The 22350-nt window shown below is 51.8% G+C and overlaps 10 protein-coding genes across 10 annotated transcripts; 4 read left to right on the forward strand and 6 right to left on the reverse strand.

Moving 5' to 3' along the window:
* Positions 1–341: 341 nt before the first annotated feature.
* Positions 342–1385, forward strand: J4E82_008252 (uncharacterized protein; the record flags this gene model as incomplete). Its single annotated transcript, XM_051734486.1, has 5 exons — positions 342–399; positions 557–592; positions 642–695; positions 817–1128; positions 1177–1385. 5 exons carry the CDS (start codon positions 342–344, stop codon positions 1383–1385), a joined length of 669 nt encoding a protein of 222 aa, XP_051585763.1.
* A 1140-nt stretch (positions 1386–2525) lies between these two features.
* Positions 2526–3900, forward strand: DMC1 (Meiotic recombination protein dmc1; the record flags this gene model as incomplete). Its single annotated transcript, XM_051734487.1, has 8 exons — positions 2526–2567; positions 2621–2812; positions 2868–2971; positions 3024–3160; positions 3207–3278; positions 3326–3544; positions 3594–3779; positions 3833–3900. The coding sequence occupies 8 exons, from the start codon at positions 2526–2528 to the stop codon at positions 3898–3900; spliced, it is 1020 nt and encodes a 339-aa protein (XP_051585764.1).
* A 276-nt stretch (positions 3901–4176) lies between these two features.
* On the reverse strand, positions 4177–5115 carry J4E82_008254 (uncharacterized protein; the record flags this gene model as incomplete). The annotated part of the gene is made up of 2 exons (XM_051734488.1): positions 4177–4399; positions 4508–5115. The coding sequence occupies 2 exons, from the start codon at positions 5113–5115 to the stop codon at positions 4177–4179; spliced, it is 831 nt and encodes a 276-aa protein (XP_051585765.1).
* A 460-nt stretch (positions 5116–5575) lies between these two features.
* Positions 5576–6474, reverse strand: J4E82_008255 (uncharacterized protein; the record flags this gene model as incomplete). The annotated part of the gene is made up of 2 exons (XM_051734489.1): positions 5576–5665; positions 5716–6474. 2 exons carry the CDS (start codon positions 6472–6474, stop codon positions 5576–5578), a joined length of 849 nt encoding a protein of 282 aa, XP_051585766.1.
* Positions 6475–6920: 446 nt separating this feature from the next.
* J4E82_008256 (uncharacterized protein) lies at positions 6921–8237 on the reverse strand (the record flags this gene model as incomplete). Its single annotated transcript, XM_051734490.1, has 3 exons — positions 6921–7662; positions 7724–7969; positions 8017–8237. 3 exons carry the CDS (start codon positions 8235–8237, stop codon positions 6921–6923), a joined length of 1209 nt encoding a protein of 402 aa, XP_051585767.1.
* Positions 8238–11048: 2811 nt separating this feature from the next.
* J4E82_008257 (uncharacterized protein) lies at positions 11049–11912 on the forward strand (the record flags this gene model as incomplete). Its single annotated transcript, XM_051734491.1, has 2 exons — positions 11049–11230; positions 11285–11912. The coding sequence occupies 2 exons, from the start codon at positions 11049–11051 to the stop codon at positions 11910–11912; spliced, it is 810 nt and encodes a 269-aa protein (XP_051585768.1).
* Positions 11913–13940: 2028 nt separating this feature from the next.
* Positions 13941–15562, reverse strand: J4E82_008258 (uncharacterized protein; the record flags this gene model as incomplete). The annotated part of the gene is made up of 4 exons (XM_051734492.1): positions 13941–14024; positions 14152–14584; positions 14633–14844; positions 14900–15562. The coding sequence occupies 4 exons, from the start codon at positions 15560–15562 to the stop codon at positions 13941–13943; spliced, it is 1392 nt and encodes a 463-aa protein (XP_051585769.1).
* A 388-nt stretch (positions 15563–15950) lies between these two features.
* On the forward strand, positions 15951–16911 carry RPL20A (60S ribosomal protein L20A; the record flags this gene model as incomplete). The annotated part of the gene is made up of 4 exons (XM_051734493.1): positions 15951–15954; positions 16288–16472; positions 16523–16699; positions 16753–16911. 4 exons carry the CDS (start codon positions 15951–15953, stop codon positions 16909–16911), a joined length of 525 nt encoding a protein of 174 aa, XP_051585770.1.
* Positions 16912–17206: 295 nt separating this feature from the next.
* Positions 17207–18325, reverse strand: J4E82_008260 (uncharacterized protein; the record flags this gene model as incomplete). Its single annotated transcript, XM_051734494.1, has 3 exons — positions 17207–17363; positions 17411–17878; positions 17988–18325. The coding sequence occupies 3 exons, from the start codon at positions 18323–18325 to the stop codon at positions 17207–17209; spliced, it is 963 nt and encodes a 320-aa protein (XP_051585771.1).
* A 489-nt stretch (positions 18326–18814) lies between these two features.
* Positions 18815–22095, reverse strand: J4E82_008261 (uncharacterized protein; the record flags this gene model as incomplete). The annotated part of the gene is made up of 2 exons (XM_051734495.1): positions 18815–19756; positions 19804–22095. 2 exons carry the CDS (start codon positions 22093–22095, stop codon positions 18815–18817), a joined length of 3234 nt encoding a protein of 1077 aa, XP_051585772.1.
* Positions 22096–22350: the final 255 nt, after the last annotated feature.

Here is a 22350-nt window from a genome sequence, read left to right on the forward strand (position 1 = left end):
GCCGAAAATCGCCCCTTCCCTATGGTGCGCGCCAGGTTCCGCCCTGGCGCGTGCTTCGTCCGCGTTCCCTTACCCCTCGACGACAGCCCCTCGAAAAATCTGCGACTGACTGGCGAACGCAGGTGAAGGAAATTGAAGAAGCAAACGAAGCAGGTACTTTCGCCCTATCTGCTCTGCTAGTCGCGCGCGCACTCCCTCGAGCGAACACGGAGCAGAGCAGACGTCGCAGCAAACACACCACCCAAAACCACCCCTCATTCGCGACCCACTCCCTGCGCAACTCACGCAACCACCGAGCGTATACTTATACGCTTCCCAGATATACCCAGAGAAACAACATCATGTCTTCCCTGTCTCGTCGTGCGTGCTTCAAGTGCGGAAACGTTGGCCATTATGCCGGTAAGCCGTCCCGCGCATCGACTCGTGGCGCGCGCTGCGGTTGCACTATCAGAAGACACATCGCGCATGTTGGTTCTGAGTGTAGTACCTACAATGCGCCGCCACGAGTAGTGTTGCAGCGTTCATGAGAGACCTTGCGACTGACGGAGATATACAGAGGTTTGCTCTTCCTCTGAGAGGCTGTGCTACAACTGTAAGACCACCCCAAAACCACTTGCGACTATGGACTAACCTCCCTACAGGCAAGCAGCCAGGCCACGAGTCTAACGGATGCCCGCATCCCCGCACCACCGAGAGTACGTCACTGCAATCCACACTACCCGTTTTCACATCGAGGACTCGCCCAATGGCCCTCGCGCGCTTTCGGCGATATACAACCCTGCATGATAAAGAAGTAAAGAGCTAACCAAGGAACAGCCAAGCAGTGCTACCACTGCCAGGGTCTCGGACACGTTCAGGCTGACTGCCCAACTCTGCGTCTGAGTGGAGCCGGCACCAGCGGACGCTGCTACAGCTGCGGTATCGCTGGCCATCTTGCCCGCAACTGCCCCAACCCTGGAATGGGTCGTGGAGCTGGCGGTCCTCCTCGTGGCGGCTATGGAGGAGGTTTCCGTGGCGGTTTCGCTGGTGGCGCTCGCCCGGCCACTTGCTACAAGTGCGGTGGACCTAACCACTTTGCCCGTGACTGCCAGGCCCAAGCTATGAAGTGCTACGCCTGCGGCAAGCTTGGTGAGTCGACTGAACACATTCCAGCATACAACCCCTGACATCAACTAGGCCACATCTCCCGCGACTGCACCGCCCCCAACGGCGGCCCCTTGAACACTGCTGGCAAGACTTGCTACCGTTGCGGTGAGACCGGCCACATTTCCCGCGACTGCACTCAGGCTGAGGTCAACGGCGACGCTACTGCCGCGCCTGCTGCTGCCGCTGCTGCTGCTGCTGCTCCCGTCCCGGCCGCTGCTCCCACCGCTGCTGTCGCCTAAGCGACTTCAAGCTATGCCCAAGTCTCGCCATGAGTAATATTGTGGCGAGTACTGGCCCCTATGGCATGCACTACCATGTCTTTCATTAGGTTTACCATTTCATCACGATCATTTCCCTAGCCAATCTCAGCATCATTTCGGCATATCTCACGCATTCACGAGTCATCAATGGATATGAGAAAAGTTCTTCACGATTCTTATACTGATACCCCACGAACGTTATATCCCTTACTTCAACCATTCTACCATTATTTCGACAGACGACGGCTTGGCGATTTGGATGGCGACCTGTTTTTATACAAGCGATTTGGCTTGGTAGTTTCTTCGGCAGAAGAGTTACCAGTGCGAATGTGCTTGGATAAACCAGGTTCGTCTATGGAGCTGGAAGGCGCTGTGGTGGTTTGGTGCGAAAGCTTGTTCCCAGGGGATGGAGGTAGTATGGACGAGGAAGAGTGAAGGAGACTGTGTGTGTATGTCGGGAGCGGGGTCGGTGTATCTGTCTGCTATCATTATCTTCATACATGACTGTGCTTGCATAGCTTGGATTTAGATTGTATCATCTATTTCGAATATATGCAGTCACATCAGCATCTGACTTCCGAGATCCATCTCATCTTCACTGACTAGAGTACCATCTACAGTCCACTCGACTGCACGATTCCCGAGAGCTGTTATGATGCCCAACAGTACAGCGTTGGCCACGGCTGCCTTATTCTGCCTGGCCGTTGGCTTATGGAGGAACCGGCTGTCGTCACCGGTATCCCCATCATTGGATCTGACACTGCTCAGTCGCAGTTTCCAGGCCGTCAACTCGGCCCCTCTAGTAGTCGATTCAATCGAATTGAGCTCATCATTTCTAAGATGCACGTGTGTTCCTCTCTCCTCGTTGCGAGGCGTCGCGTTGATGATGGTGGTGGTTGCGCCTTCCTTCCTCAGTGTTACACAGACGGAACAGACCTCAGCGCCCCCGTTCATCGTGCCTTCCTCCGCTGTCTCGCCTTTCGCAGACTTTCCCATTATTTCTTCTTCCACCATCTCTCCCTCATTCCCACCTTTGTCCCTCACACACGCAGCACTCGTACTCTCCCTTGTATCGCTCCCTTTCGTCTTATACCTAGTCATTTACCATCACGACCTACTATGGGCGCTTCTTCGGTTGCGAGTGACGACTCGAACAATGATGTGAGTGACTTCCTCTCACTGAGATGAGATGCAAATTGACTGAACACACACAGGACGGTTTCATCGTTGATATCGATGCGATCCAGGCGCACGGTATCGGTGCTGTCGATATCTCGAAGCTGAAGTCAAATGGCTACTATACCATCGCATCAGTGCATTCGGCTACTCGTCGCAATCTACTGAAGATCAAGGGCTTCAGTGAAATCAAGGTCGACAAAGTCAAGGATGCCATCGCAAAGTGCCAGGTACATCACTACGTCCACTTCACACTCAAGTGTAGATCTCTGACGTGCAGCACAGCCTTCTGGGGGAGGCTTTCAGACTGCTCATGAGCTCGGACATTTGCGAAAGCGTGTCATCAAGATTTCTACTGGCAGTAAGGCGCTCGATGCCGTGCTCGGAGGGTGAGTGTCTGTGTCAGCCTATGTTCCAAATATCGATGCTGACGATACATAGTGGCTTCCAGACGATGAGTATCAGCGAGGTCTTTGGAGAATTCCGCTGCGGAAAGACCCAGTTGTCACATACCATGTCTGTCATCGCACAGCTACCGAAGGACATGGGTGGTGCGGAAGGCAAGGTAGCCTACATTGGTATGTCGAACATCGCTGCCTTTGAACTCGTCTCACACCTACTCAGATACTGAAGGAACATTTCGACCAGAGAGGATAGCCCAGATTGCAGAGCGATTCGGTGTAGACCCCGAGACTGGTGTGTATCATCTTACTCCCTCTGATATCTCTACTGACAATCTTCAGCTCAAGACAACATCACTTATGCGCGTGCTGTGAACTCGGAGCATCAGATGGAACTTCTCAACAAAGTCGCAGAGTTCTTTGTCAGCAATGAGTACCGCCTACTCATCATCGACAGTATCATGGCTCTTTTTCGTGTCGACTATACGGGCCGTGGTGAGCTCAATGAGCGGCAGCAAAAGCTCAACCAATTCCTCTCGAAGCTAACGCATGTGGCTGAAGGTACTCCAAAGTTTCCCTCATGGTTCTGATTCAACCTAATAGTGCATAGAGTTCAACGTCGCCGTGCTCCTGACAAACCAAGTTCAGAGCGATCCTGGAGCGAGCGCTCTCTTCGCTAGTGCAGATGGCCGCAAGCCCATTGGTGGTCACATCCTCGCGCACGCTTCTGCCACAAGGATCTTGCTTCGCAAGGGTCGAGGTGAAGAGCGTGTTGCTAAGATCCAAGACTCTCCTGGTATGTCAGCATGCATCGCTATTTGGCATATATCTGCTAACGCACCACTTCAGACATGCCGGAGAAGGAAGCAACATATATCATCACAAACGGTGGCATTAACGATGCAGAGAAGCTGTGATGAATTTTCAGTGATCTGACTTTGCTACATCTATGAGGGGCATTTCTGGGAGAAGTGGTGGTGGTGTTATGTGATACGAACTGATGTATATTTCTCACGTACGGTGATAGCAAACTATAGTGTGTCATGTTCACCAATATAGGAGTTCCATAACTCTTTTATGTCTCGGTACTTATGTAGCGTCGGTGAGCAAGTTTCGTTCACCTATGAAGCTCTGGGCATATTATATCCAGCTTAAACCTGCTTAACGATACCCGTCGCCAGTCTCACGCTTTTTCAATTTTTCATCGTCTCCTCGTTCCTCGCCTTGTCTCTACTATTCCACTCCCGATCAAACACCTGTAAACTCCGCTGTGCAGTAGGCACTACATCCAACGCTTTCACGCTAACCCGATCTTTCTGGCTTAGCATGAAAGCAGCCGCTTCCGCAACGTCAGGAGCAACAAGAGGCTCGAAGCCGGTCATGAAAGTGTCATAGCTCTCCTTGTCGTATCCAACACTAAATTCCTTGTCAGTTCAAAGTTCCACCGCAGGACCAAAAGTGGGAGAGTACGGAAACGGCATGTACGAGATCCACACCATGTACGAGAAGAGATGTACGACATACCGCTGTTCATGGAAATTCGTCGCCACAACCCCTGGTCGTAACGCAAGCACCTTGATATCCGTGCCCACCAACTCCGTCCTTAGCACATTGGTAAAAGCCTCCTGACAAGCTTTACTAGCATGATACACTGCCTCACCCGGGAATGGCGGTACCTCTAACCCCGTTGTACTAGTGACATTGAGAATCGTGCCCTTGCCCCTCTCTTTCATCTTTCCCTCATTCAATGCGGCGTATGCAGCAAACATGTATCCATTGATATTAGTGTTCGTCATAGTAATGATGTCCTGTATTTGGAGGTCGGGGAACTTGGAGGGCGCACCGATGGCAAGACCAGCGTTGTTGATCAAAACGTCAATGTGTGAGACTTGTTGGACTATATGTGAGATGGCAGTGCTGAGGGAGGTGTGGTCTTGGACGTCGACGACGGATAGGAATATTTTTAGGTTCGAGTGCTTGGCTTTGAGAGAGTCGGACAAGGCTTTTAGCTTGTCGCCTGAGCGGGCGAAGAGGATGAGTGTTGCGTCTTCGGCGGCTAGACGTTGGGCTATGGCTGCGCCGATGCCCATTGATGCACCTGTGATGAGGACGGTTTGGCCTTTGAGTGACATGGTTGGTGATGGGAGTGGGAATCTGGAACGGATAGGTTGTTTAGGAAAACGATTGGATTGGTATGAAAGGTTGGGAATTGGGTTATCAAGAGTGCTTAGAGGAACAAGATGGCCGTCGTCGCGCGTGAACATTAGTAATGCTAGTAGTGTAGTAGTATTATGTGGAGTAAGAATGACGTCACAGGCATGGCATCGTTCAACATTCGTAAAGATCTGCATTAGGTGTTGACAAACTCCGTCGCTGGTAAGGGTATCGCCGTGAACATTCATCCTAACATAGTAAGTTACTCCGCACAACAACAGCTGTGAAAGATGACCTACAGTTTGTATCGTGTAGTTCTATCATGATGCCTATATCTGTTCCATGGACAGGGCAAGTTCAAGTCATGTATAGGTGGGGTCTGTCAAACTCGAGGTACGAGCCGAGAATATACCGGATGGTGCTCTTAGTTCTTCAATGTCATCCATCCCACCTTTGCGCTTCCTTGTTGTAACCGATGAGCTTGAGGTCGATGTTGAGTGTCTTGAGCATCATGTCCATCGTAAACGACTGTCTCCCTGTCAGTGATAATAGATTCACAACTGTCTCGGCGTACTCACATCGTCGTCTGCGCACTTGAACGTCTCCTTCTCCTCTTCTCCTTTCTCTCTCTCCGAATCCATCTCAGCATACCGATCATACTCTTCTTCCGAGACATCTCCGCTCTCTTTGGCTTTTTCCATCTTCTCTCGCTCTGCCTCCATCTCTTCCTTATCCCATTGCATCTGCCGTTCTTTTGATTCCTTCTCACGTTCCTTCCACGCGCCTACCCCTCCCATTCTATTGACCCTGTCTCGAGTACTTCCAAACAACTCTTCGGCAGCTGCACGACTCGCTGTGCGCCATTTGTCTATTAGCATAACCAAGTCGTCGTCTTTTGTAGAGGTAGCGAGGGTCTGAGCTTGTGTAAGCATCTGGATCTCATTGCGGAGTTGCATGATCTCGCGTGCAACTGAGGGTTTCGATGCTGTCTTCTTCGAAGCGAGCCGCAAAGGTGTGGTTGTGTTTGGCCGTGAGACGAGAGTTTTCGAGACACGTGCTGTCACCTTGGACGTTGCCGGCGTTGGCAGTGGCCGTGTAGAAGGCTCAGCGGTGGTTGAGTGCTGTGCATAATGGCTCGCAGGAGCGATATTCCTGGCAGTGTTGAAATTTGTCTCCGAGGCCTTGCGGGCAGGAGTGTGTAGCTCAGGCGGATCTGAGGATGGCGGATCGTCTCCAATGCTAGGCTTCAAGGGCGTGCGGAACGGCGATTTGAACGGCTTCTGGAGCGTCTTGGTGGCTTCATTTAGCCGGCGACGTTTCGCTTGCGGGGTCGCCATCTTCGTGACTGTTGATGCATTGGTACCGGCAGTTCTCGATGTGGCGGGGTGGTGGGTGGGTGAAACAAGACCACCGATGTCATCCGTCGCTTCTCAAACTGGATGATCTACCGGTAGCGCGTCGCGCTAGAATCCCGTCATCACGTGTGTCTGCTTACGCGACAAGTGAATACCTGGACTTTTTTTACCTTCTCGATTGGGTAAGAGAGGCAAGAGTATCCCGTCTTTCGAAGATGGTCAAGGTGGGAGGCATCGCTCTCGGGACTGATAATAGCAGCCGAGGGCAGATCTAGATATTGGAAACACCAAAACGACACCTGGACACGTACGAAAGCGCAGAGATGGTGCGAAAACAGAATCAAATTATATTAAGACGCAATGCTGATCAGCACATGATAGCTAAATGGGCAAGTCGTTCAGACATGCGAGTGAGGTCCTCGATTTTTTTAAGCATATACATAGCACAGCGGCCCTGCTGTGGTAGAAAAAAACTGATTGCTTTCAAGATGATTCTTGCCCGGTGGAGCTGCAACGTTCAGCTCCTGCTCATCTGTCGATTTGCCTCTAGGACTGTTGGGTATCAGCCAATGGGTGCCGCCTTCGTACATACTCGTCCGAGACTTGATCTCCTTCTCCTGATACATGGCCCACATCCACCAGTGTCTATCGAGCTGGCTGTGGTGCAGCCAGAAGGCTGGTTCAGCAGGGCTCACGTACACATCACCGCCAGGGTCGCCCCATATGCTGAAATGACCAGCAATGTGAAGCACAGCAAGGTTGTTGCTATTGCTGGCCTGGAGAGAATCTTGGAAGGTACCGATGGCTTTGTTGCTGGTGATGTGGGATAGGAGATCCTGAGGCCGCAAGTAACTTTCTGTGAAGAAGTTACTCACGTCACGACGGTGGCAGCGAGGATTGTCACCGAAGCCATCAGCACGCGGATTGGGCTTGATGTTCAGCTTGGGGTCCATGGTGGATGCTATGGGACCGAGACGTATTGTCAGGTTGGTAAAAGGACCTTTAGATATGCAACCACCGCCTGGACCGCCTGGAAGCGTTTGTCCCGGTCCTACACTCATGCCAGCGTGTGGGCCAATTGGATCGCCGTTGCCACCCATGCTCCACTCATCGCCGTTGAAGATAGGGCTGTTGACCAAATCCTTGTACTTTGCCCAGTTCCAGTAGGGCCTGTGATAAGAGATATTAGGTTAGTGTTCACTTCGAATAAACCTCGTAGATTGACACATACTGGTAGCCTTCGTAGCCGCATTCCTTGCGAAGCGCTGTTTCATACGCCCATATGTAGTAGCGATGCCAGTGCATGAAGTTTGCGGTGGCATGAACGGATGGCGTCATGTTCATGTGGACGACTACAAAATCATCGTAGCGAGACTTTGCGCCCGGGTATTGACCGGCAGGAAGCTTGGATGGAGCCTTTAAGATACAATTTACGGCTGTTGTATATGCCTTCCGCTCCTCTTTAGTGAGGTCGCCGCTATCATGTGTTAACACATACGTCGAATCATTTCCAGAAGTACTTACAATTCTTTGCGTACAGCAACAGTGTCTTTGTTACATGATGTGGACCTGTTCAGACCATCTGACAGAGTCCCATCCAGTACCTTGTACGCATTGGCAAGGGCCTGCTCCTGTACACCGTCAAGCGTGAGCGTGGTTTGTCTCTTAACCAAAGGAGACGCTGAAGCGCCCGAACCCAGAAGCAAAGATGCCACAAGGGCCTTGACAACCGCGGTGCCAGCCATTGATCAAGCTGTAACGATTCAGCTGAGTGCGGATCTCCAGAGCTCTTATACTAAGTGCACATGGCCAGCTTCCCTCTCCAATGCAGGCTGGTGGTGACTGCCATACTACTGCACTTGCTGGGTCATCTAATTAGATGGCCGCCCAACGTGTTGCCCGGTGTGGGGCGTGATTCTACAAAGGTTCCTTATAATGAGCACCCTTGACATTCGACACATGCACCTAAGGAACACCGTTGAGGTAAGGATAGCCCGCCATCCTTACCATCGATCTCACGAGTTTTCCAGTTCAGTTCATGAGATCTGCAGCGTGGCATCCATGAAGGTCCCAAGTGTCTTGGTATCAATCTCTCAAAGACTCCAAGGCTTGAGTTGCATCTGGCCGCGCTGCTGAGCGGCAGTCCAGACAAGGCAGTCAGCATCCTTGCGTATGCAACGCACAAGGCGGAACTGGGGTCATGATCTCAGCTCCAGTTAATCCCGAGCTCAGATTCTCCGTGAAGATGAGCTACGAGAAAAAGCTTCTAAACTTTGGTGGTCCGAAGTGTCATAGTATCCGGTCACTTCTATACAATGAAAATGAATGCTGCCATCTACAATCCGATTGATCAAGCCAAAGAGTCTGTTTCTCGTAGTTGGTTACAGCTGTGTGCAGATACCAGCGGCGAAGATCGTCGTCGTTGTTCATCTCTTACGAACAAAAGAGCCCCTACTGGACAATATCGGACGTGTAATACCTGCTATGGCACCCCTGACGGTCGGTGGGATCCTGCCGGGCGCAAGCGGCATTTGCCAAGCTCGAGTACTCTTGAATGAAACTGCAACACATCAACATTGATTGTAGGCCAGTATATTTAAGATGGTGGACTTCGTCACCTGCGTCGCAACACTCTACAGAGAGTCGGTCAGGAAGGGAAGCGCGATATCTCATGTGTTACCCAGCGCAGTAAGTTCTTCGGTAGTGCTGGCGTCTACGAAGACGCATGGCGCTTGTTAGGAGTACATGCTGACAAGGAATCTAATATATCTTGCGAATTGTGTGACACAACGCCTGTTTGAGATAGAACCAAGGAAGCAACGAACAGACACGATTCATCAGTCCAGTATAAGACGCATATCGCACCCGAAAGTGACTCCAAATGGCTCAACAAGTGTGGTGAGTGTTTTCTTTGGTCTAAAGAAAGGTGATGTTTGAGTGAACAAACGAGCTTGGCTGGTCTCCAGGAAAGGTCCTTGGCATTCCAGTCAATTGGTTATAAGAGCGAAATTCCCCATGCTTGCCCATCATTCCAAGTCGAAAAAGACAACGGAGTAAATAGATGGAGAGTAAATGCTGACAGACGAGCGGATCGCGGCAGAACCCGAGGCCTATCCATACTGAGTTCGCACCGTCCAGAAGTGTTGTATGCGCTGTTGGAATATGGTGCGATCGATCTGAAGGCAGACGGGCTTGAAAATGGACAAAACAAAAAACAACTTATCTGACTGGCAGCCAGTTTTCGTGGATGATGACCTGATTGACGATGCAGTGTCTGCCAGCGTTCGTGAAAGCCGACAAAAAGACCAGCTCAAGCAAGAAACTACGCCACCGAGGATGGAGAGCAGCATAATAAGGGGGGGAGCTCTGCTGCATATCCGATACGTCACAATCGATGCGACGGATTATTCTAGGTGCTGCTGCCGTCCATTATGATGAATGCAGACGTGGTGAAACTGCAGAGCCGTTGGGTTCCCTGGTAGCGTTGTGCGCCAAACCAGATGCGGGCTTGAGTGGAACACGTGAGGACGCGTCGAGGGGCGATTTCATTGTGAATGCCTGAACGCGCTCCACTCATACACCCCTCGCGTCTGAGGGTTATTGATCAGCGACGCACAATTTTACGGCACCAGGCACCGTGTCATGGTCGCTGACCTCGCTTTTGCCAGCCGCGAATCCCATTATTGCGCGGAACCGGATCATAGTCTCGCGCCACGCCTTTCTGACTAGGTTTCGGTCCTTCAACGCGACATTTGCCCCTCAGGGGAACGGAAAACGGGCTCTAGAGAGGGCCTCCGGTGGACGGCCGCCTTTCATTGATTCGCAGATGCAAGCGATGAGCCGATGCTGGCTGTTGCACGGCGGCGGCGTCGATTGCTTTTCCTCAAACTTTCTTGGGTGCCTGGCCAAAGCTTCCACCTTCCCGACGCAAGCTGCAAGCTGCAGGCATTAAGCCCTGCGCAAAGATTGCGACCAGTCATCTCATCATGTCGCCGAGGCTGGTGATGCTCGTCGCATCTCTCTAGCAGAAGCATGGGATGAGACATCGCGAGTATCGATCATCAGCTCTCGCTGGCTCGTCTCTAACATGTCTAGTTGCTTGCGGTTCGAGGACTACGCCAACCCACCGGCGCCCAACTAGCGCTATCAGCCTTCTTTGTTCCCGCCCTTGTTTCACAACCTTGCACAAGTGTTACTTGGTCTAGGTCCGGGGGCTCAGCCGTCCTGACTCTTAACTCTGAAAAAGGAAAAGCGGAACATGTGATATCGCGTTTACGTGTTAGGCCTGTGGACGCGTCCAATCCGCGTCGCCATTCACCCTCACCCTGGCCGAGGGCCAGATAGTGGCCTCCTGTGAGGAGTCAGGTATATATACACGGCTGCAGTCGCCTAGTACTTGCGTGCTACTGTCTCATTTGCCCTACGACGTATCTGCCTAAGGTTCTTTTCGAGTCGTCTACTTGCCTACTCAGTTTCGTATGCTTGCTGCCTACACACTGCACATATAAGTATCAACAACATCTCTCCGCACAGTACCGCACTCTTCATATTTCATCATGTTCTCATCAAACCGCACACGTCACCAGGAAGGCAGCTTTTCGAAACATCGCGCAACCAAGTCTAAATCACACAAGAAGAACCCCTCGTTCAGGGATTCGCCGAGGAGAGTAGAGAGGCTAGCACAACATGCCCAGGCATCATCACCACAATCGAATCAAACATCGCCGTCGCTAGGCAGGTGAGTACATCCATTCTTGACCAACCCAAGCGACTTTGCTAATTTTTCCATCAGTGCCATCATCACCATATCCGTCGGCCGCGAACAGCGACTCTTCGCAGCGCACGAAGATGTCCTATCTCACTCTCCTTGGTTTCAAACCCTCTGTAGCGGCCAGTTCTTTCAGACTACCAACAAGCGCATCGACCTACCTGACGAAGAACCCGAAGTCTTCTCATCGATTCTTGAGTATCTCTACAAGGGCGACTACTACCCGCGCATGGAGTACGACAAGAAACGAAACAGCTGGAATCTTGAAGACGGCGGCAACACCAACAATACACATGAAGCTGTCGTCCAGTCCTCGGTCGGACCGATACTGAAAGATACCGTCATTTACTGTCAAGCTGACAAGTACGGGTTACAAGAACTAAAAAAGCTTGCGTTGAAGAAGCAAGGTCTCCAGTCAGGCATTCAGTGCTCGACTATTCTGACATCTGCCCGTTATGCCTACGCCAACACTCCTGACAACGATTCGAAGCTCCGTGCACACTACCTCGCGCTCATCATCCGAGCCAGACACACCTTCAAGCGCAGCGGCACTATGCAGAATGAGATGGAGAACGGCGGCAAGCTCTTCTTCGACTTGTTCGTTGCCATGGTTAACCACATGGACGACCTGTCATCACCTTCAATCCGCTGAAGCTTTCCGCTTACAGCAGCCCCACTTCCTTGGATCCGACTAATGATTTCACTTGTCTGTCTTTTCTTGCTCTTCTTGTACATACACTTTCCGTTTGAGCCTCGCGGCTATGCCTCATCTCTTTACTGGGCTCTTCTTCGGTTACGGTCTTGATCCTGCACGGCGTTACAGTTTGAACATACCTTTCTGGCACTCACTCACGCCACTGTTGTACTACTATACTTATCTCTTTGCCTAGGTTGGGTTTCATTTGACTTTCGCGCCTTCTGCATTGGCCTTGAAGTTGCCTCGATATGCAGGCCTTCGTCACATCGGTTTGACTCTCAAGACACAAAATTATCGTGGGTGACCATCGTCACTCGATTATTCTGCGTTTATCTTCCTCTTAGTCTCTATATTTCGCGTCTGAGGTATTCTTTTTTGCAGCAGGGCTGCACCAAATTGTAACAAGATATGGTCGTCGACCTCATAACCTGTTCAACCCAATTAATGATAGCATTTGGTAACACAATGAATGAAACTCAGACATCAGAATACCAATACAAAGTCTTCGGTCAACAATGTGATATAGCGCAGCAATTCGTTAGGCCTCCCATTCTATGTTCCAACTCTTGATACTCAGCCCTCCTCCGTCTCCACCCTCGCTTGGCTGATATCATTGGCCGGCAACTCGGCACCAACATTCCATTCACACTTTAACAGACCCTAGATATATAACCGGGAAAAATTTCTGGTGTATTCAAGCCGACAATATCACAGAGCACAAGTGCAGGTGTCCAGCAAACCCATGATCATTTCGAAGACACACATACATACATAATTCACTAAATATTTGCTTATTATACGATACACCACACAATACGACCCAAACACTCTAGCACATAACAATGGAACGCCCACCCCCGCACTCCGTCCAAGCCATCAGTGCAAAACGCGCCGGCGGGAAGAAAGTGCCCAAACAGTATCGCAAGTACCACCAGAACCACAAGAAGAACAGCAAGACAAAAGGCAATATCGCTAGCAAAGTAGCGCACAATCTGATCCGCGGGGTAAGACAAATTGTCGAGTCGCTCTAGGTGGAACGAAGCACATGCAGCCTTAATACGCCGCTATAATAGAAGTAAAACATGCGGGCTGCAAACGGCAACCAGGAACAGGAAGCGAGGAGCGCAAAGCGAGCAATGAGCTATGAGCTGGGGTGCATGGGATTAGGAAACGCTGCTCACTATGCCAGTCAGGCAGCAACTATACCAACGGAATGGGAAACGGCATGCAATGTCTAGGTAGATGATAACGGTGCCCGAAGACGGAGTAACATGGATGGAGGAGGACCAGGTGCATCGTTGAGGCAAAGAGGAACACGATAACCTGCATACCCGAGGGAACACCGACGATCGTTTCCCGCTGACTCCTCTCCTCGAAAGCTTACCCACACTTCTATACGGCGAGGCGTGGTACCGATACTGTCGGTAGGTACAGTCATAGTACCTCTGCCGACATCCACATGCGCCAAGAACCACCATCGCTGCACGCTGAAGCGGGGACGACAGCAAAAAGTCGCCTTGGGTCGCGTCGGGCAGGTAGCACAAATGGCGCGACGATTACTAGGGCGGACTGGCGTTGGGTGTGGGCGGGGTCTGCAACGCGATATCAGCTGATAGGGCGACAGCATGTCTGTGCGGGAACGCGGCTTGTGGTTCCTACAACAGTGACTGGCCGCGCACGAAGAGCCGGCTTGTCTCACGAACCGTGCAAGCGAGGGTTTAGGTCAGATACAGGAACTACCAGGGTAGCAGAGTTTGAGGTACATCGGTAGCTTGTATTGAATTGGTGCTCTTGATAAGTTTTTTTTTTGCCGCGATGGTGTGGTACGTCATGGCGTGATTATGTGCGCATTGAGGCCTCTTACACAGGCAAACGTGTATGCGCGTTCCCAGCTTGGATAGTGACGTGTCGCGGTATGCAACCACGGTTGATTGATGGGTTGAGTCCTGTAGGAGATATCCAGTACGAAAATGTGTTTAGGCATCAGACCCCTGTCCCTGGAAATGCGCCCTTCTTGTTCATCACTACCATGCCGTGTTCGCGCGAGATGTACCCCTTCATGAGACCCTGCAATCTGGGTTAGCCAAGTGGGTTCAAGACGCGATGTGGTCTACGTGACGAGGTTGCCTCGACACTGGAGAAGACCTGCAGAAATGTGGAGTAGAGCCCAACGTTGCAGGCATGGTATGCGCACCTTGTAGATCTGGTTTGCCAATAAGCATTCAACCTCATCGTCCTCGACGGCTTGGCCGCTGCCTTCGCCTGCAATGCCCATCCTGAGTGCGGCGGCAAAGTTCGCTAGTGGTACTCGCGACTTCCGTATCCGGTCCTTCTCCGTTTGTCCTTCCTTGAGATCGTCGAAGCCACCAGCTAGGTAGACCTTTCGGAGAAGGTTGCGCAAGGCGATGTCCCGGCTCCGCTCTAGAGTGAGGAAGATGCGCCGTCTGACAAACTCGGGCTCGCCATCCGCTAGGGCTTTGTCAAAGCCTGTGAGGTCGCCTCGCTTTATGCATGATACGAGGGGGCCAAAGATGCGTTCTAGACGAGGCGCCTCAGCGAGAAGACTAGCCGTAGGAATCTTGTGTTGGGTGATCAGGCGACAGGGTATGAGGTATGTAAGAATGAGCCTGTGTTTTTAGCTTCGTGACCACCCGCGTTAGATTGTTCGAACTCACGATTTGTTCTTTTGCGACTTCGACCAGCAAGATTCCCATGCTTGTTGCAAGCTGCTTTCCGCTTTGGCATAATCCTCCTGTAGGAATGCTAGTACTCCCAGATAATACCTGTATGTGACTCTATGCGCTCGCGGGTACAGTTCGAATGTAGGTAAATCAGATTGTGCTTCGATGGATCGCACGACGTTTTTAGACAGGCTTATGGCTTTTAACTAGTTGCATACGTGTTAGCGATTGTTACACAATGCGGACTAGGATATGTCTTACCTTGAAGTATGTCTTAAACTGAAGGTTGGCTATGCAGTATACACCCCACTTTCGCGATTCTGACATGTCTGGGTTCCTGTCACCAAGACAAAGAGCAAATATCCTGTTGAAGACTCGCGCAGCTTCTTCAAGCTTCTGGTTCTGCGGGGCTGTGCTTACGATATCGTCCGAGTAGCCAGTATTGAGAGTTGCTGGTTTCGACTTGGCCAACTGCTCGTCCGCTCTGATTGCTATCTTCCTAAGATGATTCGCAGTGAAGTATAGGGTGAAGATGGCCCATGGTGGAAGTAGTCCAGCGCTGATGTGCTTGATGAAGCTGCTTGTCAAGTCCTTCCATGCATCGTACACAGCCACGTAGTGATTCGCATTGAGCCTGCCTTGGTTCGCTGCTTCGTCAGTCTTGATAATGTCTCTGACAGCGCGCCAGTAAGCAGCAATGATGTCAATCCACGCGCCAGCCTCCTTGTTGGTCATGCGTGTGTTCTTGTTGTATTTGAGCGCATATCGAACATCGCCCTCAATCTTGTCGTCGCTGGAAGCGCGGTAGAAGTCGTACAGCCGGCCGGGATCATGTGCAGGAGCAACTGGACTGAGGAAGTCTGCGACGGGTTGCGCCAGACCACTGGCATATGCCTCGTGGAAAGGCTCAAGTGCGGCTTGCATGGTCGTGCGTGGGCGTACGAGTGCAGAAATCAAACGTCGATTGTCGCGTTGGTCAGAAGGGTTTCGCGACTTCAGCTGGTGTACTTAACCCTTGGACATGTTGCAGACTATGTTTGCAGTAAACCAGCTGGTGCGTGTTTGATGATGCTCTTGGTGTTGGCATGTCGGTGTTTGGGCTGTTTGTTCGCCGACGACCCTCGCGCCTGCCGCCAAGTTGTTGTGGGTCCCTGCTCAGCTAGCGCCCACAAGCTGGTGTCGAATTCGCTTGTGTGTCCACGATAGAGACGACCTGACTGAACTTCTCAACCCAAGGTACTAACCTCACAGCACAATCAAGGTCAGTCGACGTCGCCAGCTCATGCCAACATCGCTTGCTAACCATTCGCAGATGGGTAAGCAATTTTCTCTTCTCCGCAAGATCGTCCCGTCCAGCAATCGCAGCCGATGGAATTTTCGAACAAGGCCAGCGCGACCTTGAACGCCTCTCGCCATGACGACACACGACAACACGAGTTTGAGATCGACTGGGAAGGAGCAGCAGTAGTGTGTGCAGGCACGACGGGATGACTATGGCAGCGAATGCACGCGAAATCGTTCGCATGCGACAAATTCGAACACGACCGTACTCGATCAGCCTAACCTACCCGAACTCTCCGACCACGGCTGTTGCAATTGCTGGACTGGGGGCACTATCTTTGGTTGAAGCAGTACTGACGATGCTTCAGCACGCTTCCAGGAATACCAGATTATCGGCCGCCATCTGCCTTCAGAGGCCAACCCCGCGCCCAAGATCTACCGCATGCGCATCTTTGCGCCCAACGAGGTTGTCGCCAAGTCACGGTTCTGGTACTTCCTTGGCAAGCTCCGCAAGATCAAGAAGGCCAACGGTGAGATCGTCTCCGTAAACCAGGTACGTCAGACAATCCACCAAATAGGAATGTCAGAGACTGACTTGTCTAGATCCACGAGAAGAAGCCCCAGAAGGTCAAGAACTTCGGTATCTGGCTCAAGTACGACTCGCGCTCCGGCACCCACAACATGTACAAGGAGTACCGCGAGATGTCCCGCGTCGCCGCCGTCGATGCCCTCTACCAGGACATGGCCGCCCGTCACCGATCGCGTTTCAGGCAGGTTCAGGTAAGATCAGACCGACTCTACCGTGTTCATCAGTCCACTTACATCTTGTTTAGATTCTCAAGGTCGTTGAGGTCGAGAAGGCCGACGACATCCGCCGACCATACATTAAGCAGCTCCTCACCAAGAACCTCAAGTTCCCGCTGCCCCACCGCATCAACAAGAAGGCTGGCAAGAAGGTCTTCTCCGCTACCCGACCTTCCACTTTCTTCTAAGCGTGTTTTCCATTACGGAGTGCGGTCTGGATGGGTTGGGATGATATGGGTTTCCCTCGGTTATGCATGCTTCACGAAAAGAAGTACACTAGGAACGAATGAAAATCCCTGATACCTCCATTCGAGCCGTCGGTGCGCGTGATGCAGTACAGGGCGCTGGCTAGCTACGCGCGTGAAGGCGAGCCAGACAGGGACATCGAACAGCAGTTGTGTGGGTTGAGGACGATAGACAATGAAGTCATGCCAATACACTAAACGGTACATTTTGTACGCTGGCTCGTATCCTAATATGCGACTAGATCTTTGGCCTCCCTGTTGGCGCTACCTTTGGCCTATTCAAAGTGTCCAACGGCATCCACCACGGATACCCAGTCACATTGGTATTATCCATCGTTCCTGTAAACTTCGCCTGCCTCTTCTCCATGAACGACTTCACACCCTCGGTGTTATCCCTGTTACCAATTAGCTTTGTTCGATCTTAACTTTGCGATAGACTTACGGCGACCCAAACAGCTCATAGATTACCCTACTATCCAACAAATGCTGACCTTCAGGACTTCCCACATCCCTATACATCAACTCCTTCATCAAATACGTACTCACGCTACTTGTGTTCCTCACCACGTCCTCGGCCACCTCAAGCGCCCTTGGCAGCACTTGCTCGGCCTTCTCACACGTCTCTGCAAACAAACCACCCCAGATCTTGTCGCTAGCAAGATACGTGCTACCTGTCGTGACTGCCTGCATCGCGCGACTATGCCCAATCAACCGGGGCAAGAAGAACGAACTAACAGCTTCCATAATGAGTCCACGGCGCGCGAAGACGAAACCGATCTTCGCATTGGCGTACGCTATGCGTATATTCATGGGGAGTGTCATGGTGATGCCGACGCCTACTGCAGAACCTTGGAGAGCGGCTATGGAGGGTTTGCGGCAGTGTTGGATGGCTAGGGTCACGCGTCCGCCTCTGGAGAGAGCGTTGTATGTTAGCAGATATCTTTCGTTTATTAGGCAGATCACATATCGTCGCATCGCATTACATGAAAAAAGGGGAGAAAAAAAAGGAAGCAACATACCCATCCCTATGCTCCTGCACCTTTTCAGCCGCCTCACCATGCACGCCATCCCCGAACCCATCATCTAAATCTGCACCTGCACAGAATATCCGCCCATTTCCTGTTACGACGATGCATTTTACGCGGTCGTCTACGTCGAACATGCCGTACGCAGATTCGATTTCTGCGCGCATGACGTCGGTAAAGGCATTGTGATTGGCTGGTCTGTGGAGTGTAAGGATGATGATTGAGGGCTCTTTTTCGTGGTGGCGCGTGGTGATTTGGGTGAAGGGGAGGGTGTTGTAGGAGGTTGGGAGCGTGATGTCCGGGGTGTGACGGGCAGATTGTTTGGGTGCCATTATCTACTGAGGTGATTTATGGTCGTAAATGGTATTTTTTGATGTGTAAGACGTTATTATAGAGCATGTTGTTTATACACGTTTACCCCATGCTGTCTGGAGCGTGTAGCCATGCTTCTGGTAATCATGATGCGGGGAGACGAGGAACCGAGGTACGCGTTGGTGGTGTTCGACGTCGACGCGTGGGTTCCGGCGCGGCTTAGCTCACTTCATATGTCTAAGTTTCGCAGACGAGGAGAACGATTGGTGTGAACATATTACGCCTGTGTGAAATACAATACGATTAGTCAAACATACTGTGGCACGTATCTGGTGAGTGGAGGAGTAGCGAAAGACGTTTAGTAATACTTGACAATTACTCAAACATGATCATCATACACACGTGTCAACGTGAGATGATTACTGACGTTTAAATATTAACTCCTGATGGCCAAAGCCAAAGAACGCTCTACTATTACATTATGGTATCATTTCTCCCAACCAGACACCTCAAGCAGTGACCTCACCCTCTGCGAATGCTCTCCCAATTTCTCTCGCAACCCCCAACCTAAGCACCGCAATGATATCTTCACTCTTAGCACCCTTGGGAAAGCCTTTTCGCCAATCCCAGCCACGCTTGGTATCGTCTACATGTCCGCCCTTGACAAAGACTGTTGAGCCCTCTGTACTCTGACCATCTGCAGAGCCGAAATCGGTCGAACCAATGAGCGAATATTGGCTTGACGCCGTTGTTAAATTGGATGTAGATTTCGATAGGAGCTGGTGCGGGTTCGGCAGTTGTTGTGACGAGTTGACGTCATGTGCGGAGAAGAGTGTGGTTGTGAGTACTTCTTCGCATTGTGTTCGGATCATACTTGGTGCGGTATCAAGGTCCTCGATGGCGGCAAGGAGGTCGTATAAGTGACGGAGGGTCAATGTGCGCTTGGATTGGTTGACGAAGACAAGTGCCTCGCCCAGCAACGGTAGTAGGACATCGACTTGAACCACAGTTTCTATCTCTGGATCATACAGCCCACCACGAATGCTAGACGCTGCACTGGCGATGATGACCATGAGTGCATTAGCTGCAGCTCGTTTTCGTGCCATGGGCCGGTGTGCTGGCTTCTCTCCGGCCTTTAGCAGCACACCTTCATCTCGCAGATCGTAGTATTTGCGAATGGTCGCATAACCGCTGAGGTGATTCGAGAGGAGGGAAGCGGCTTCTGAGTCTAGGCTTGCGAGTTTTGTTAGGGTCTGCTTTGGTGAGGTGATGAGCGAGCTGAGTGACTCGTCTAATTCGTCTAGAGGTGGATAGGCAATTGATTTGATCAGGCAATGGGCGACCAAGACACGTAGCACTTCTTGAATCTTTTGTGCGTCGTGGGCGCGTGCGTAGTAAAGAAGTGTATCGCCATAACTCTCGGTATTCGTGCGAAGATGGTCGGCATATTTCTGTAACAGTCAGTCTGGATCCAATAAGATGTTGTGATACGACTTACCTGGGCGATAGTGACAGCATGCTGCGAGAGGCCCAGATTGTGGCAAAGCTGAGTGATCTTGTCAACGCGGGCCGAGGAGTCCAATGGTAAGTCGTTTAATATCTGCTCAATGCGTTCGTTCGCTGTAATGACGTCGTCCAGTCTGCCGAGAATTTGTACAGCAATCTCCCATCCTTCTTTACCCGGTAGTTCATGATCAAAAGTGAAGGGTACATCGACGGCAGTCAAGAGTTGTGAGTAGGAAACAAGCAAGTCGTCCTTTGTCAGACCTTTTGGCTTCTGCTGTTCGTTGTAACTCAGGACCATCAGATCACTCTGGTCAAACTGATCCAGTAGGCCCTTCGCGCTTGTGAACCACTCTCCTGCACTGGCGAGCTCCGCAGTTGCACAGGCCATGGGAAGCGACAGCACCTGGAGGATTTCTAGAGCACCCTCGATGTTGTCGTCGAATGCACATGCCAAGCCTACTTCAAAGCGGTCTGTAGCATTGATACCAAAGTCGTCGTCACTGTTGTGAACGACTGCCGCCAGCGCAGAGGACAACCGTTGGCAATACGCTTTAACTGGAGTCACGTCGACAGGACGAACTCGTTGTGACCGCATAATGGAGCGACGGCTTGCCGCCAGGCTGCCTTGTGCAGAGTCGTCCTCTTCCCCATTCCACCAAACACCCAAACCCACAACTGCTTCGATCCAATCAGCTGATAGGGTAAGGATCTCTTCTTCGTTGCCCAGTAAGAGCCGATAAACGATTCCCAGGTTCTCGTACACTGACCACGGTACTTTGCTCTCGGCTTTGCGACTCGCCACGCTAAGCTGGAAACTTGCCTGTGATTGCGAGATGCCAAAGTGTGCCGCCTGGAAAGGTTGATAGACGGAATGACGGTTTGCACTTTCGCCCTCGGCAAAGTCCTCTAAGCTGGCATATACCTGCTGTACTCGCTGCCGGAAGATACTCCAGTCATGTCCCTTGATGTCCCAGTCCTCGGATGCAATAGCCGGACATTCACGCAGAAGATCAACTGCTTGACGTACCGCGTGGTTCGCGTATTGGAGATGTGTGCCGCTATATCCTGTGGTACCTAGTCCGTCGCGTTCGGCTGTCTCAGCGTTTTCGAGTCGAGCACCCTGCAGGAACTTCATAGTCTGCGAGAAGTTGCCGCGAACAATGGAAACATGAATCGCCTCCCAGAAAGAAGGATGCCTCGAATAACCGTTCGTTTCCTTGCCTACTTGTCCAACCTCGGAATTACCATCGAGGGGGAATGCATAATTCAGCCAGTCGAGCAGTACCCTTGGAATGGGTGTGTATTGCCTCGAGTCAGTTCGCGCAGGCACAAGTGAAAGGGCGGAGGCCCGCTGGTTCAGGCCGATCTGTGGGGGGTGGTGTAGGGTGAGCAGAAGACTGGCAAGTTTACTACCATTGAGTTTTTCCCAAGGTGTTCTATTGTCAGACATAACAGGTGGTCTAGAAGGCGGCTTCGTCTCCTCTTTCCAGACTGCAACCAACTCCTGAGCGACGGTGCCGAGCACTTCGGTGCGCTTGTCTGGCGAGTCTGAGTGAAGAGACTCGTGGACCTTCTCAGCCAGGCGCTCCGTCTCCAGTATAAGGTGATCACCCTCGTTCAGGACCTTCTGTTTGCCAGTTGGCATCCAACGGCCTTGAGGAGCGTCGGATGTAAGGCCCCTGGCGAGCGCCAGAAGGTCGAATTTTGTCTGTTTTGCACCGGAGCGCACTAATACAAGGCCTGGCTCCATGTCGGTTGCGCTTGTTCTTGAGACGACAGATTGGGAGAACCTGTTTTGTGTTTTGTTGTGACGCTGTGGGGAGAGCGGCTCGTCCTCGTCGGTGCCCTCGTCGTGGTCCATGTCTTGGTCGTCTTCGTCTTCCTCCTCATCGGTGTATTCTTCATCTGACTCGCCATGTGCATCGCGGTTGAGTGCGTTGGTGGGCGCTTGAAAGTGGCTGGAGGTGATTCGTCCTCGTTGTACTGGAGGCCGTCCGGACGTTGAAGTGCCTATCGAGCCGGCTCCAATGCCTTCGAAAAGGCCTTGCTTGGGCGGCGAGCTGTCAAAGAGCGAGTTTGTCGAGTAGCCATGGCTATTCGGGTTGAATGTCGGGCGTGTGTTGCCGAATAGTCCGTTGTTCATGCCGGGCGGCGGGCCGGCTGGTGTGGAGGAGGGATAGTGGGATTCGTCTGGAGGCGGCGGGCCGGCGGGGGTGGTTGAAGGTTGGCGGTCGTAGTCGTAGTAGTGATCGCGGCCGGGTGTGGAAGGTGGTCCACGAAACATTGCACTCGTGCTGTCGCGACTTTACGTGGTGAGACAGGCTTGCCAGGAACCCAGAACCAAAGTATTTTTTGCGCTTTGTTTCACACGTCAAGCGTTCCGCCTCACACGCGCCCCAGTAGGTTATTGAGGGGTAAGAGTCTTGGGGCAGCTCTTTGTCCAGCTGTTGTCGCAGTCGCAAAGCATAAACTTTGGACGAGCTCCATGGACGCGCCTAGTCGGGACATGGCTTGGCGCGTCGACTCCGGAGCACGGCGA

The sequence above is a fragment of the Alternaria postmessia genome, assembly GCF_024291825.1.
Source record: "Alternaria postmessia strain BMP 2775 chromosome Unknown scaffold_64, whole genome shotgun sequence".
NCBI classification, from domain to species: Eukaryota; Fungi; Ascomycota; class Dothideomycetes; order Pleosporales; family Pleosporaceae; genus Alternaria; species Alternaria postmessia.